A 17,472-nucleotide genomic window follows, 5' to 3' on the forward strand; every position below is an offset into this window, starting at 1 on the left:
TTTTTTGTCCATAGTCCCTTGAGGAATCTCCATCAAGTTCTGAGGAGTTGAAAAACTCTGCTCTAGGCTTCTGGTTAGGGGTCACGGCATGACAGACGCAGGAAGACAGGGCTCTGTCCTCCATGCTCGATTTTGCCCCGCTGGGGACCCTAAAAAGGGTCAAAAATCACCCCAGAGAGGCAACAAAGAAGGAGGGGACCCTTGTTGATCGTAGTGGGGTGGTGGCCCTTTATTTTGATCCAAGGAAGCCCTCCAAACTGGCAGGAGAAAGAAGCTGCTGACAACCAAAGAAAATAAGTACTAACGAGTAACTTTTGAGCAACGTGGATGGAACTGGGTGAGACTTTATTTTCTCTTTATGACTTTAAAACTTTTTCCTGGAAAAAGCCACCCAAAACAAAGAATCCTCGCCAATGAGAGAGGGAAGGGGAGTGTCTGCCCCATTCCCTCAGGAAAAGAAAAGTGGCAAACTAATTGCTTGGGGGGAAAACAGAGAAAATTACAAGATTAATTTGGAATCAATACAGATATATAACTTTGAAATTAGGGGACTAAAAGTGCTTTTGAAACTTTGTTAGAAAAGAGATTTGACTATATGACCATGGAGATGCTGCAACTGTCCTAAGTGTGAAAAGAGGTCATAAGTCATTTTTTTCAGTGCCATTGTAACTTCAAACAGTCGTAACCAAAGTATTTTTGGAATTTTCATTGAAGTAATGGAATGTGTACAAATGTGCATGAATTTAAATAAGTTCCTCATGCTAATAAGTAATAGCAATCTGTCTTCAGTTTTGGCAGTTTCATAATTTAACAGATTAAAGTGTCAAGAATTTAGCTTTGTTAAATTAAATAGTAGACATTAGGGTTGTGCACACTTCTAAAACCAGATGAAATAAGTGCTTTAGACTTCACATAAGGACAGCAGCTCTGCCATAAATTAAAGTAGCCCAGCATTAAAGTAGCCCAGCACAGCATCACTGCCATAAATTCCTTTTTAAACAGATTTCTCTGCTTTAAGAAACTCACTCTTTATAGTTCATGTGACTCTTAAAGTAGGGGCACTGTGTTTTTTTTTGTAGGATCAAGCAAAACCCTAAAAAGTAGTCAAGTTAGGTAAATTAATTGGAAATAATGCTATGCTTGTAGTTATCCAAGATCTAAAACACTCTTTGAAATCATTTTGAAGCAGATAACCCTCTTATTAGTAACAGGAATATCTAAAAGTTATTAAAATGACATAAAATGCAAATTTACACAAATGTGAAATTTCATATTTCAAGATGTTAACACAAGTTTAACTCGATGTATAAACTGACATTTGTTTTGTTTCCTTTATATCATAATTATATGACAGCATAAATATACATTTATAAATAGATATAAAATACTAATAACTTTGTACAATATTACATTATGTATTCCTTTTAAATCATTGTCTTCTTCTTTTCCTTAAATCTAAGTGTACCCTGGATTTTCTGATGGTCTCCTATCCAAATCCTAAATTGGCTAATTTTAGTGGATTTGAGATCAGCCAAAGGGGCAAACCACCACCCCTCCAACCCTCAAAAAAACAAAGCACTGTGCTCAGCTCCAAAATTTAGAATGATAGCTTGGAGAAAAATACAGGAAAAAAGTAGGTGATGAGAATGGAATTATACTCACTGTAGGAAATGATTGGCTGGAATTCTGAACAGGCAAAGAATGAATATAGCATGTAGCATTTTCTAGCACAGAGGCCCCCAACCTTTAGGGCACAGGGACCAGTTCCATGGAGAGGTTTTTTCGTGGACCAGGAGGGGCATGGTTTTGCGTGCTGCCTGCATCCTGCGGATGGGGCTTCGCTTGTTTGCAAAGACCAATTTCTGGCATGCCGCGGACCGGTGCCGGTCCATGGACCTGGGGTTGGGGACCCCTGTTCTAGCAGATAACACTTGCTTACATATACATTAACTCAATTAGAAACCTTTCCTAAAATATAGATACTGTTGCTCTGATAATGTGGCTAATGATCCCACTAAATGAGGAAATAGCTTCTCAGAGCTATGGGCCACACATATTCATTAATTTTGAACTTCAAAAAGCTCTTACAAAGCCATAATTATTGGATAACTTTTGAAACCTGCTGCTTATCGTATGGCATCCTGCTCTCAGTCTCACTATTAAACATTAAAAAGGAAATGATTTGTGGACAAAAATTAGCTGTTAGTATTTTATGAAAACTACATGGATGCTTTCTATGAATGCTGAATGTTATTGTCAGGTGACAAAAGACAGTGATGGATTTCTAATTGCATTTTCAGACAGAAATAATAGACCTCAACGCACACAGACACATCACTCAGAGTGCTGAGCTGATTATTTAATAACAAAGCTCACACATAAACACAAAATAATTTCCAACAAGAATTAAAAATAAATCTAATGCCAAATCCTCTGCTTATTTAACAAACAGTCCTGTTGAATTCAATGAGACGTACTCCAGAATATGTGCAATCCTACGTTTGCATAGGATTGCACCATAAAGAATTAAAGTTCCATTTCACAGTTAAAGTGGATTGTTCAAAATCTGCACTAAACATCCTCATAAATTACAAATCATAAAAAAAAACTGCTTTTTGTGTACTCTATGTTGTTTACGAAATCTATCCATTCATCCTAGTCCCATCTTCCAGATGCATATGCCTTTCAGAAATAGGAATCAAAGCCCATCATATGAGGAGAATGCCAAGTTGGGACAACAGCTGATTGGCTTCATGTTTTAATTGAGATTTAAAACCAGCAACAATATCAAGGTAAAGTTATCACCACCGCTCTGGCAGCTTTACAATAACACATGGTAAAATTAGGGGCAGTTTTCATTCCTCATTTGACTCGCACGTATTGATGATCCGGAGCTCGAGCTTCCAGATCCCGCCTGGAAATTCCTCCAGTAGTTGGCGGCGGAAGCGCACGATTTGGCCACTGGAGCCCAGCCTCGGTCCCTTTCGATCGCCCCTTTTGCTAAATCGATTCTCCAGTTCTTGCCCGGAGAGGCTGCCGCCGTTCGCGGAAGGAGGGGCCTGGCCTCAGGTAGCTTCCTCCCTCCGTCTCTTTCTTAAGGGGGAAAAGGTCGTTTCGCCTCCCCATTCCGCGCACGTGTGCAGGCAGAGACTAGCGGAGCCTGGAGAAGAGCGAAGCAACTGAGCCGGCAAGCGGGCTGTGGGCGGGATGAGGAGTCAGTGGACGGGCCTTTGCCTTCTCCTGCTGCATACTCTGCTGCACTTTTCTCCCGCTTTTCGCGCTGAGCTCGTCCCTCAAGGTACGGTGGTCTCTCTGGAAGACTTGAGGGAGCGGGGTAGACGGGAAAAAAAAAGTTTTCGTGTTTTGACCCTCTTTGCTGCAGCTGCACTTTAGAAGAGAGAAGTATGAGCCAGAGTAGGTCCCAGACTTTTTGTCAAAGTGGGCTCCTGAGGTCCTGCTGAGCAGGCAGTTTGATGGACAATACATGACAGCTACAGGATCCTCAAAAAAAAAAACCCTTCTAAATAATTTCCCTTGCTTCTCTCTGTTCTGCCGAAATGTGGAAAAATTCTAATTTAAACATCACCAGTGCCAAAGATGCTGTTTTAAAGTAGTACACCTTGGGAAAGGGGGATTCAAACTGTGTTGTTACAGAAATCTCTTTTTCGAATCCAGATTTTGATACTCCCTTAGCTTTTCTCTTACATTAGTTTTTAAAAAGAATTATCTTTAAATAAAAACCGTAAATAATCATTTCCATTGGTTTGTTGATCTCTGTTCCTTGGGCAGTTTGTCACCGTTTGACACTTTGAGCTAGACATACACACTTGTTTGTCTTTGGTCAATCTCTGCATCTTCCTCTCTTTTGTTAATAGCCAACAACATTAACAAAATTATATTTTAAAGATCACAGATCTCTCATTTGAATGCCATTAGTATAAATGTGTTTTTTTATTCCAAGTAGTATGTTTAGATTATTGCTAAGAAAAAAATTAAAAGATTTGTGTTATTACACAGGATGTGAAAGGGCACATCCTATGTAAAAGCTGACTTAATGGGACTTAATCCCATGTAAATATGCTGTGTAAAGCAGTGTTAGAAAAGTAATTATTTATCAACTAAGGAAAACTCTTGTTAATCACAATGTGATCTTCTTCTGGATAAATGTAAAGAATACTGCTTATCCCAAATTGATTTGTTTATTCAAAATCATACCCTGCCTATGTTATTAAAAAAACAAAACAAAGTAAGTAATAAGACCTCACTTAGCTAGAACTACAAAACAATGAAAGTCAAAGAGATAAAATAATAAAGAAGTATAAAGTAGAAATAAAGAGAGGGACAAAACCCAATAGGGTTCAAAAAAATCAGTTTCATATTTTCTAAAAGGCCACTTAAGAAAACAGATATTTTCAGTGCCAAAAATTATATAGAATCTTAAGTCTGCTGGAAAACTTCTCACTGCTTCTCCCAGACATTACCTAAAAAGAGGAAATGTATGGGAAAAAAGAGAAAAGAATGAATGGCAAAAACAGGTAGAGATTTGTTTGTGCTCTAAAGTACTATAACATAACTTGAAATCTAATATGTTTCCTCTTAGTGGGCAAGATCAAATAATTTATGAGTCTACTCAGTCTGCTGCTGATGAAGTTGAAGGGCAATTCCAAGTCCTCATTTCTTCCCCTAGCCTAGCTCTTCATTTTTAACCTGGTGTTCCTTCAAACAAAAGGTGCTTTTTGGAGGACTGTGTTCTGTAGAGGTAGACATACCTTCCAAGTGGAGGAAGACTTCTAAAGTCAAGTGAAAAAGCTTAGCTTTGGCTGAAATCTGATGATTCACATTGAGGGACAATGACCAGAATCCTATGTTATTGATGAGGATTTTTGAAAGATATATTAAATAGTTAGAATGTTCTCACGTTGCTTAACAAAAGCCAGTGGAATTTATTATTGAAGGAAGAACAGTTTGAAATAAACTTAGGCATGATCCATTGAGATTTCCTAGGTGCATTAAAACAAAAGTTTAAATCTTTCTCCAAATGTTGTGACCCAGTTATATTTATGGGAGAGGATAAAATAATTAAATATATAACTAGAAGGTAGTCATCTTTAACTATTTTATTTACATTTAAATGTAATCTGATCAAATTTAATTTTTTTCTAGGTTTCCAAAAATGTTTTTTTTTTGAAGATGAGTTGCCAGGATGCCATTTAAATGTTAAATGTAACTTTGAGGTCTTAAAAGTTTAATTGTGTCATGAGTGACCGTGTGCAACTGTGTGTGAAATAAGTTGAGATGACACTACAGTACAATTACATGTAAGCCATTTTTCATGAGTCGCATGGAGGTTCCTTTTGGAAATCGTAATGACCAATGATTTAAGTTTCTTTTTCTTTCTTTATAGTATTGGATCTCCTCTCAATACCCAACCAGAAACTAGTAAAGACCTACTTACAGCAATCAATTTCTGATCCTGCTGTCAATGAAATATATGTGCTCTCAACATTCAGACTACACGCAAAAAGTACAGCCCTTATATTTGGCTTATATTCCTCCAATGAAAACATAAAATATTTTGAGTTCATAGTAATGGGACGAGTAAATAGAGGTAAGGTGTATGCAATGAAAACATTTTATGTACTTTATATCTGCTAACTGATTTGAGACCCATTCTACAAATGTAGGATATAGCTTAGCAAGTTTTCTGGTAAGAAAATTAATGCAATTCATTTAGACTCAGATGTTCTGTGGAGGGGCTACATGCAAAGTTTTCTGTTCTTCTCAATCTTATCCTTACTTTGACATTGGGAGCCTGCTCATCTGAACAGAGACTGAAATAGTGATTAGCCCAACATCACTTCTGAGATTTATTTTTTTCATATCCGTATGTCATCATCTCAGACCTGGAAAAAAAGAGAGGGGAAAAAAGTGTTTCATTCCCAAAGTAGTCTGAGAAAAAATAAATAAATAAATTGATTATTTGATGTCTGGTTCATTTTGTTAGCTCCTTAGAGCTTTTCTTAATATTTTCAGATATAATGACATTCTTTTTGAACAGCGACATCAGTAGAGGTTATTACAATAGTGCTAAAGAAATTTTAAGAGGGCTAAGATTAGGAAACAAGGCATTTAAACACAATTCTTTTTAATTTTATTAAATTGTTCCCTATGATATTTGTTGCTTTTTTACTTTCAAGGAAATGTGAGTATTAGCTTATGGCAAAATCTTGTTTCTATAGTTACACAATCTTCATCGGTGTTCATTCGTTTTCTTTGCCAGGAAGGTATCCCAAACAATGAAGTAGCTAAGTGATTTTTTAAAAATTTATTTATTTATTAAATATATATGCTGCCCATCTCAGTATCCAGAGTGACTCTAACCATAAAATCAATTTTAAATATAGAAAAAGTTAAAATTAGAGGGATTAAGTAGAGAAAAAGAGTAAAAAACTTTTCTTTTTTCCCCCCTTGAAAAATCTTGTTTCAAATTACTGAAGAATTTGATACATACATACACATGCTAAATTCTTCATATGAAAGAAAAGAAATTGATTTAGTTGATCATAGAGTTTAGCTCTGACTGAAAAAGCTAAATATTCCAAGTGCAGATGCTTTGTACAATCAGATGTTGAGCAAGGAAGTGTTTTGTTAAGCTGAATGTTTAGAGCAGAGGTGTCAAACTAGCGGCCCGTGGGCCAGATGCGTCACGTGCAGGCCAACCTACCCTGGCTCTCCAAAGGCAAAAAAGTGACAATATGTCACAATATGTCATGTGACACGATCGAGTTTGACACCCGTGGCTTAGAGCTATGGCCAGATCTGAAACATAAGTACACCCCAATTGGATCAGACAAGACCTATCTCAGCCTAGCAGTTTTTTTTCAATCTGATGCTCCCAGGTTGCTTACAAACAGAAAATGGAGGCATACCCCTCTAATCACCACTGTTTCTTATAACTGGCGCTTAAAGGCACACTACCACCAGATGTAACCTCAAGTCAAGATTAATAATCCTGGATAGTATCCTCCCCTTTTAAAGCCACCCAAGTCACCACCTCCTATAATAAGTAATTCCACAGGTTAATTGCTTTGTAAATAAGTAACTTCTTGTATATATAAGTCTATATCACAATATGGAAATTGAATGGACAACATGAAAAAGTGCAAAGTTACTATCCAGAGAAAAGTGAATAAGGAATGTGCATCAACTTTCTGAGTCATATTGCAATCAAGCTGACTACTTCATTTAACTGCACTTAAATCCATCCCACAACATTTAATAGATTAGTTAACTTTTAAACAATAATTGTTGAGATGTATTTTCAGTGCTGTTTTATGTGTCCACATACTCAGAAGTAAGCCTCATTCAAGAAAACATGCCTTGATTTGATTTATGAGTATGTAAATTATAATCTTCACTGAGGATTACATGCAATTAACTCAGTATGTTAATCCTATACTATTTCTTTGAATACAAACTAGTAAAGAAGGCAAGTATGAAGCACCATTTTTAAAAAGGCCCTTTCTCTCAATAGGAGAGAATGCTTTCTCTAGGATAATGCTTGCTTTGATGAGTTGGACATATATCATATAAGACTAAAGAATAGGGGGGGGGGTTTGCTTGAGGTTTGTAACCAGCCCCTGCAATTTTAACACATTTGTTGTTGTTAGTTGCGAAGTCGTGTCCAACCCATCGCGACCCCATGGACAATGTTCCTCCAAGGCCTTCCTATCCTCTACCATCTTCTGGAGTCCATTTAAGCTCACGCCTACTGCTTCAGTGACTCCATCCAGCCACCTCATTCTCTGTCGTCCCCTTCTCTTGCCCTCAATCTTTCCCAGCATTAGGCTCTCCTCCAGTGAGTCCTTCCTTCTCATTAGGTGGCCAAAATATTTGAGTTTCAACTTCAGGATCTCGCTTTCTAAAGAGCAGTCAGGGTTGATCTCCTCTAGAACTAACCGGTTTATTTATTTATTTATTTATTTTTGGGACTTATATGCCGCCCTATCTCCCGAAGGACTCAGGGCGGCTAACAACAATAAAACCAACAATACAAAAATTAAAAAAGAATTAAACAAACAGCTCCAAAATAAATTAATTACACAGTTAAAAATTAAAACAATTTAAAAACCCATCGTCAATCCAGGTCAGCCTGAAGGAAAAGAAAAGTTTTGAGGTCGCGGCGAAAGGACCGGAGGTCCGGGGCCATCCGAAGCTCAAGGAGGAGTTGGTTCCAAAGGGCTGGTGCTCCCACAGAGAAGGCCCTCCCCCTGGGGGTCGCCAGCCGACATTGTCTGGCCGACGGCACCCTGAGGAGGCCCTCTCTGTGTGAGCGCACTGGGTGATGGGAAGTCGTCCCCGGCAGCAGACGGTCCTGCAAATATCCCGGGCCTAAGCCATGTAGGGCTTTAAAGGTAAGTACCAGCACCTTAAATCTCACCCGGAAGACAACTGGTAGCCAATGCAGCTCATGCAGGAGGGGTGTAATATGGCAGTATCGGGATGCTCCCATCACTACCCGCGCGGCCGCATTCTTCACCAGCTGAAGCCTCCGGGTGGTCTTCAAGGGCAGCCCCATGTAGAGAGCATTGCAGTAATCTATCCGAGAGGTAACGAGTGCATGAGTGACCGTACGTAGGGCATCTCGGTCCAGATAGGGGTGCAACTGGCTCACCAGGCAAACCTGGGCAATTGCCCCCCTGGCCACGACTCCAATATGATCTTCAAAACTGAGTCGTGAGTCCAGGAGGACGTCTAAATTGTGCGCCCTATCAACGGGAGGCAACACCTCTCCTCCCATAACCAAAGATGGAACCTCTTGGACAAACCTCTTGGTTTGAACGCCTTACAGTCCAGGGGACTCGCAGGAGTCTTCTCCAGCACCATAGTTTAAAGGCCTCAATTCTTAGGCGCTCAGCCTTTCTTATGGTCCAACTTTCATAGCCATACATTGCTACTGGGAAAACCATGGCCTTGACTATACACACTTTTGTTGACAGGGTGATGTCTCTGCTTTTTAGTATGCTGTCTAGATTTGCCATGGCTTTCCTCCCCAGGAGCAAGTGTCTTTTAATTTCTTGGCTGCAGTCCCCATCTGCATTGTTCTTGGAGCCCAGGAAAATAAAATCTGTCACTACCTCCATTTCTTCCCCATCTATTTGCCAGGAATTGAGAGGGACGGATGCCATGATCTTGGTTTTCTTAATGTTGAGTTTCAAGCCCACTTTTACACTCTCCTTCTTCACCTGCATCAAGAGGCTCTTTAGTTCCTTTTCACTTTCTGCCATTAGAGTGGTATCATCTGCATATCTTAGGTTGTTGATATTTCTCCCGGTAATCTTAATTCCAACTTTTGATTTATCTAGCCCTGCCTTTCTCATGATGTGCTCTGCAGATAAATTAAATAGGCAGGGTGACAATATACAGCTTTGCCGGACTCCTTTCCCATTTTTGAACCAATCAGTGGTTCCATGTCCAGTTCTCACTGTTGCTTCTTAATCCGCATATAGCTTTCTCAAGAGACAAATAAAATGGTATGGTACTCCCATCTCTTTAAGAACTTGCCACAATTTGTTCTGATCCACACAATCAAAGGCTTTAGCATAGTCAATGAAGCAGAAGTAGATGTTTTTCTGGAACTCCCTACTTTCTCCATGATCCAGCGTATGTTGGCAATTTGATCTCTAGTTCCTCTGCCTCTTCAAAATCCTGCCTGTACTTCTGGTAGTTCTCGATCCACATACTGCTGGAGTCTAGCTTGTACGATTTTAAGCATAACTTTACTGGCATGTGGAATGAATGCAATGGTGTGATAGTTTGAACATTCTTTGGCATTGCCTTTCTTTGGAATGTAAATTGACCTTTTCCAATCCTGTGGTCACTGTTGAGTTTCATTGTAGCACTTTTATTGCATCATCTTTTAAGATTTTGAATAGCTCAGCTGGAATATTGTCACCTCTACTAGTTTTGTTGTTGCTCAGATTTCCCAGGGCCCATTTCACTTCTAGGATGTCTGGCTCGGTGTCAGTGACCACCCAATTGTGGTTATCTGGGACGTTAACCTCATTCTTGTATAGTTCTTCTGTGTAATTTTGCCACCTCTTCTTAATCTCTTCTGCCTCTGTTAGGTCCCTGCCATTTTAGTTCTTTATCATGCCCATCTTTGCATGAAACGTTCCCTTCATATCTCCAATTTTCTTGAAGAGATCTCTGGTCCTCCCTATTTTATTGTTTTCTTCTATTTCTTTGCACTGTTCATTTAAGAAGGCATTCTTATCTCTTCTAGCTATTCTCTGGAATTCTGCATTCAATTGGGTGTATCTTTCTCTTTCTCCCTTGCCTTTCACTTCCCTTCTTTCCTCAGTTATTTGCAAAGCTTCCTCAGACAGCCATTTTGCTTTCTTGCATTTCTTTTTCTTTGTGATGGTTTTAGTTGCTACCTCTTGTACAATGTTGCGAACCTCCGTCCTTAATTCTTCAGACACTCTGTCTATCAGATCTAATTCCTTAAATCTATTTGTCACCTCTACTGTGTATTCATCATATGATTTAGTTCATATCTGAGCGGCCTAGTGCTTTTCCCTACTTTCTTAAACTTAAGCCTAAATTTTGCAACAAGAAGCTCATGATCTGAACCACAGTCAGCTCCTGGTCTTGTTTTTACTAACTGTATAGAGCTCCACCATTTTTGGCTGCAGAGCACAAAGTCAATCTGATTTCTGTGTTGGCTGTCTGGTGATGTCCATGTGTAGAGCAGTCCCTTGGGTTGTTGGAAAAGAGTGTCTGCTATCACCATCATATTCTCTGGACAAAATTCTATCAGCCTGTGCCCTGCTTCATTTTGTACTCCAAGGCCAAACTTGCCTGTTATTCTGGTTATCTTTTGGCTTCCTACTTTAGCATTCCAATCCCCCATGATGATAAGGACATAATTTTTGGTGCTAATTCTATAAGGTGCTGTAGGGCTTCATAGGTAAAGGTAAAGGTTCCCCCGCACATGCGTGCTAGTCGTTTCCAACTCTAGGGGCCAGTGCTCATCTCTGTTTCAAAGCCGAAGAGCCAGCGCTTGTCCGAGGATGTCTCCGTGGTCATGTGGCTGGCATGACTAGATGCCAAAGGCGCACAGAACGCTGTTACCTTCCCACCGTAGTGGTCCCTATTTTTCTACTTGCATTTTTACGTGCTTTCGAACTGCTAGGTTGGCAGAAGCTGGTATAAGTAACAGGCGCTCACTCTGTTACGCGGCACTCGGGATTTGACCCGCCAAACTGCCGACCTTCTGATTGACAAGCTAAGCGTCCTAACCCACTGAGCCAGAACCAGTCAATTTCATCCTCTTTAGCACCAGTGGTTGGGGCATAGACTTGGATTGCTGTGATATTGAATGGTTTGCCTTGGATTTGCACTGAGATCATTCTGTCATTTTGGGGATTGTATCCCAGTATTGCTTTTCCTACTCTTTTATTGACTATGAAGGCTACTCTATTTCTTCTGAGGGATTTTTGCCTGCAGTAGTATACCTGATGGTCATCTGAATTAAATTCACCCATTCCTGTCCATTTTAATTCGCTGATTCCTAAGATGACCTGCTCACTTTTTGAAAGATATGAGAACAGATCTAAAGCATGATATTAATTTCCATTGGGTGTCTAGCTAGGGACTAAAACGGGTCTCCAACCCCTGGTCCTGTTCAGAACTGTGCTGCACTGATGGAGGTGACCAGTGAGCAAGCAAAACGAAACCATCCCCACTCCTAGTCTGTGGAAAAATTGTCTTTCACAAACCCGGTCCTTGATGCCGAAAAGGTTGGGGACCACTGGACTAAAGGCATTAAAGTAAAAAGGCCAGATTAGACATCATTTGGTTGTATCATTTATAGACTTCATAACTTGTCTTTTTACAATTGCATGTAGACTTATTTCATTCAGGCACCAGGCTACCTTTGGAACTTAAATGTCCTTTTCCACCTTTGTTGCTGGGATTTAGTTATATAATAACAGTTTTAAATTTGGAACTTTCTTGGTAAATATGCTGGCAGCAGCAAAAATGCTTTGTGCACAAAGGTGGAAAGATACTTTAATTCCCACAGTGTGTTCTGTACCAGCCTGCTACCAGCCCTGCAGAAAAGGCAGGGACAACCCCTTTTACAAGAAGGCAAGAGGCTGGAATTAAGCCTGCCAAATTTATTGATACGGAACAAGACACGAACCAAGAAACAGGAGCTTTTCAAGCGGTTGCCTTCAGCAAACCAGCCCTCCCACGCATTCCCCTTTTATACAGTTCAGGGCGTGGCTTCTCTCTGCCTCCTTCCAAGGTGCCCCATTGCCTTCCTCTGTTTACTCCTGATTGACTGCCTCCTGTGTCGGGCGTCCTTGAACAGGGCCAGCTGTGGGTCATCTTCATCCACGCTGTCAGGCTCACACAGCTGGGTCTCCGTCGTGACCAGGTGGGAGGGGCCTGGCTGAGGGCTCTCATCAGCAAGATCTTCAACCCCCTCAGCAAGCTCTTCAACACCCCCCTCCTCCTCTGAGTCGTCCGACCCAACTGCCCAACCCACAGGCTGACCCTGAATCACAACACAGTGGATGACTGACTGGAAAAACTGATGGAATAAGCAAAGCAGGTCTAAACTGATTGATTGCCTTAATCAAAGAAAAGAATACAACTAACTTTGTTACCAGTTGGAAACCGCTTTTGGACATTGTGCTTGAGGTGGAAAAAAAATGAAAACTTTGGGTTTTGCTGATTAGATATGTTTGTTATAGAAATAACTAATATAAATTACTATGTAAAAGTACATTATTGAGGCTGTATAATAATATCTTATTCTACTGTGCTAAAGTCAATACTTTCCTTTCTTTTTTTCCTTTCCCCTATCCTTTTTCTCTTCCCTTTTTCCTCCCCCTACTTTGTCACTCTCTTCATTTTTCTTTGTATTTTATAGTTTGATAAACTAACTAATAAATTAATAATTAGAATAACGTTTGTAGTTCTGGCTGGATTTTTCAGTGGTATTCTTTCAGTTTTCATCATAAGGATGTGATTGGAGGAACACATTTCCAATCCTCTTCTGTCCTTTTTGGTTGTGTCTAAGGTTTTCCAGTGAAATCTTTTCTGTACTCCAGTTTTTTCTTCCAGGAATTGGTTTGGCAGTATAATTCGCCTTCTAAGCTTATTTTCCTCCAGCCTTGAAACTGACTGCTGCTTTTCTTTTATATATCCTGAAAGCATTTCTTGGAGTCCTTTGATCTACAGCTTTCCTGGCCAATTTCCTTGTCCCTTTCCCTATGGATTTCCCTTTCTTCTTTCTGATTCTTTTTCTAGCTTGAAATACACCCAATTTATTTTTCTATTGTATCTTCCTGCCCACTTCATTCTATTTCCTCACATTTTTTCCCCTCTTTTGGTCCCTTTCATTTAGTCTGTTTTCCTCCTCTTCCATTCCCTCTTCTATTTTACATCTTTTGTTTGTGGCCATCTCCATCCTCAGTATATTTTTCCCATTTTTTATGTCTTCATATTTTCCAGTTTCCTGGCTTTGATCAGACACAGACATGAAGTGGTCTGGTTTCAGGGAGTGATGAAAATACAGCACCTGCTTCTAAAATCTGTGGAAACATTTATAGGATCCCTTGGGAAATCATGATCTCTTATAACCACAGAACAAAGAAGAACCAAAACCCTGGGAATATTACTGTTTTACTGTAAATCCTCAGATCCTGAGATTTAACAAGGATTCAGTGAAGACACCTTTTTATGTACCTTTGCTTTTGATCTACCTTAATATTGGAGGAAAGCTTCTTTGATGGCCTCCTTTGATCAGAATGGAAGTCCTTCTCAAAGTGGAATCAATGAACTCTAACAGAAAGTCTTGGCCATTTGTGCACACAGAGAGATACATTTTACCAGGGCTTTTTTTGTCCTAGAATGCCCAGAATGGAGTTCCGGCACATTTTTTGGATGGAACCTTGTAGGGTAGGCAAGGCGGGTTGTATGACGTGTTTGAGTTCCGGCACCTTTTTCTTTTACAAAAAAAGCACTGCATTTTACCAGTTAAGGATAATATTTGTAGTTCAGGGTTGACCTTGGTTGTTTTGTTTGTTTCAATACCCACACTAGGTAACACCATTCCTCAACTGAATTATGGGAAGTGTTTATTCATTATTTTTAGAGTATGTTGTAATCATGATTGTGATCAAAGCCCTGGGCACTACACATGTAAAAGAAACAGGGCTTTGATCATGCAACCGTAGCCATTATTTTGACTTTATTTTTTGACATCCCTCTTACCTCAATATCCCTGATTATCAACCATATAAATCTTTCTAGATTGGATTATTGTAATTCTCTCTACATGGGACTATCTTAGAAAAGTCTTTTGAATCTTCAGTTGATCTAAAATTAGTAGTGAACATGGTAGTGTGTGCTCGCTTAGTAAATGATTTTATACCTGCTTTGAAATAGATGCACTTGTAACCAATCTTTTTTTAAATATGCTTCAGCCATCTTGAATGCAAGATAAATCATATTGCCTATTATCATACCAGTCATACAACTATAACTTAAGTTAAAATTCAGGTATCTGATTATGAGAGAGGATGTTTGATCAGAAAAAGAAACAACTTCTTAGTAATCATGGTCAAAGAACTAATGAGGGGATCTTTCAGACTGTTGATTTAGGGAAAAGATCTAGTTAATCATAAAAGGAAAAAGAAATAACAGAACAGAACATATTTTTTATAAATGTATATTTGCTCTTTTCATATTGGCAAGCAATTTTTATTCCTTTCTGAATTAGTTTTCTTAGATTAATAATTTTAGGTGATGTCTTTACAATGTTCCAAGTGTATCTCAGTTATATCATTGATATTTTTATGGAATTTATATAGTTCACAAAGTGTTTTAAACTATATCAAATTATGTAAGCACCAGAAAGGTGATGTAAATAAATAGATAGATGCATAGATGGATAGATAGATAGATAGTTAGTTTCAAAATATTGGAAAAAATATTTTTCCATGAGTTATCTTGGAATTGTGCTGCTTTAAGCAAATAATTATAGGTTATTAACAGTTTAAAACATATTCTAGAAACTTCATATTTTGAGATGCTACCTTAATGCTACCAATCAAAGTCTTATAACTCATTAGTCTTTTCTACCTTCATACATTTTATTTGCAAATATCAAAGAAGTGGGAATACGCAAAAAGCTATAGCTACCAGAATTGCCTCAAATTGATATGCAGCATATAAATTTAATAAATAAATGAAATAATAAATAAATATACCGTAGGTGGCAGATGCCAATCCTCATCTTTCATAATGTTTATGAGACAAGTTAATTATGTAATAAAGAGTTGTCTAGAATTTTGGAATTTGTCAGCCCTTGTATTTTTCTAAATTTTATTGAAAGTAAAATTTAATTTCTGACATATATTCTAAACAAACAGTCTATACCTGGCTAAGACAGTCTACATGAACATAGTTACTGTACAATAATAGTTGCAGGAGGAGATTTTTGTTTCTTTTATTTTGGCCAGTCTAGAATATTTCTTGTCCTGTTTGTATGTTCTGTATGTTTTAAATGAATTTAAATGAAGCAGAACTTGCTTATAATCTGATCTGCTTGACTTTGACACAACATTCTTTTTAAGAAGATGTCGATTTCTTTCTTCTTTTTTTTTAAAAAAGCTTTTTTTCTTAAAAGAATGCTTCAAGAGGGAGAAAGCTGCCACTGATTTATTTTATTGCTCATTTGACTAATAAAAGGAGCAACAATAGTTAGGGAATTGATTACTGTTATACCTGAACTTGTCAACACAGTCCATGATTTATCCCTGACAGCCAGGGTTTGAGACCAGAGCGCTGCATGACGGGTTGAGCTCCTGTTACTTGCCCCAGCTCCTGTCCACATAGCATTTTGAAAGCATGCAAATGCAAGTAGATAAATAGGTACCACTTCAGTGAGAAGGTAACAGCATTCTGTGTGCCTTGGCACATAGTCATGCTGGCCCTATGACTACGGAAGTATCATTAAATAACACTGGCTCCCTTGGCTAAAAAAAAGAGATGGACATGACTGGACAGAGGAATCCTTCACCTTTTCCTTTACCTATACCTGTATTATTAATTAATGAAGCTGAATGTTGATAACGCCCTCATATTGATACAGAATTCACCCATATAACCCTAAGATTGGGTTAGGGTGCATTATCTACTGTAGTCATTAGGGATAAATAATGGACTGTGTCTTTACTGTCATAATGAAATCCTTATTCTCTAGAGGTGTTATGTTCAGAATACAACATATTTTGAACATTATTAAAAATTACATTGATTTAAGTGGGATAGGTTAAGTGGGATAGGTTAAACATAGGTTAAAAGCTGACTGCGCTAAAACAATAAAAACGTATTTTCTAGAAATGAACCAAATAATCACAGAACCATCTGTGAATTGAAAGGCTCCCTTTTGGGTAGGCTGCAATATCTTCAGATGCTTCCCATCCATTCAATATCTCCACCATCTGTAGCTTCTTGGTGAGACGAAATGGCTCACTTTTAAAAACTGTCTATTATAAATGACGTAACTTCAGTTAAACACAATGCTTTGAAACCCAATCTATTGTTTAATGAGATCTCTGGTATCTTACATTTTGTACAAATGACACTGTTTTTCAGAAACAGAACAGGGACTTTTGGGTTTCCCACAATGAAAACAACTTCATTGTATATTGGCACCAGTAATTTAATTTTTTTTTTGGTAGCATAAAAGGACAGGAACACAGATGTTTTAAATATAATTATGCCTTTGGTCCTAGACAGCATTTCCCTCTAGCTCTCTCCAAAAACAAGCTGAGCCTTGATCTTCCATCCAATCTTGCTGCCTTCAGGCTTTCCAGTCTCTTGGTCCTTTGCCAACTCTGGGCTCTTCTACCTTTTTCTGTTTTTTTCTTGTTCACTGACTTTCTGTGTAGTTCTGATCCAGATCTTATGTATGCAGGAGACCTGCCAGATTCAAAGGCCAGCATTTGTTCATCTATGTAAAGTTGCAATGCAATTAGAGAGAAAACAGTTTCTTCTTTTCATTTCTTCCCACCCAGCCTTGTAACCCCATCATACCCCACGTTCCGGACTTAATGTTTTTTTACATCTGAACTAACATCTCATCAGCTTAATAACTTCTGACCCCATTTGTGAACAATGGCTCATATGGACAGTTCCATCTCATGGCTCGCGTACAATACTCTGGATCGGACTTGTGCGCCCTCAGAGGGGTTTCTCCCTCCTGGATACGACCAGCCTTCTTTTCTAACATTCCCCTTGATGACGGACCCAATTGCTGGGGTTCCGAGAGGTGGCTGGGCTTAACTAGGGGCCTCGAGTGGAGACGTGCTAAGAGGCCCCTGATAAAATTTTTAGCCGGTTATTTTAAAAGGTTAGGGAGGGGGAGGGAGGGGAGGGTAGGGAGGGAAT

At 38.9% G+C, this 17,472-nt stretch overlaps 1 protein-coding gene across 2 annotated transcripts in view; it reads left to right on the forward strand.

The window, feature by feature from the left end:
- The first annotated feature begins 2,706 nt into the window (after window positions 1–2,706).
- THBS4 (thrombospondin 4) overlaps window positions 2,707–17,472 on the forward strand; it is a 51,947-nt gene continuing 37,181 nt past the window's right edge. For both annotated transcript variants that reach the window (XR_014491203.1, XM_083352606.1), the window contains exons 1-2: window positions 2,707–3,298; window positions 5,405–5,608. Coding sequence is in view for 1 of the 2 variants with exons in the window: in XM_083352606.1 (XP_083208732.1) it covers window positions 3,208–3,298; window positions 5,405–5,608 (295 nt within the window). In the remaining variant the exon portion in view is untranslated. The remainder of the gene's footprint in view (window positions 3,299–5,404; window positions 5,609–17,472) is intronic.

Source organism: Vipera ursinii (genome assembly GCF_947247035.1).
Source record: "Vipera ursinii genome assembly, chromosome: 2".
Taxonomy (NCBI): Eukaryota; Metazoa; Chordata; class Lepidosauria; order Squamata; family Viperidae; genus Vipera; species Vipera ursinii.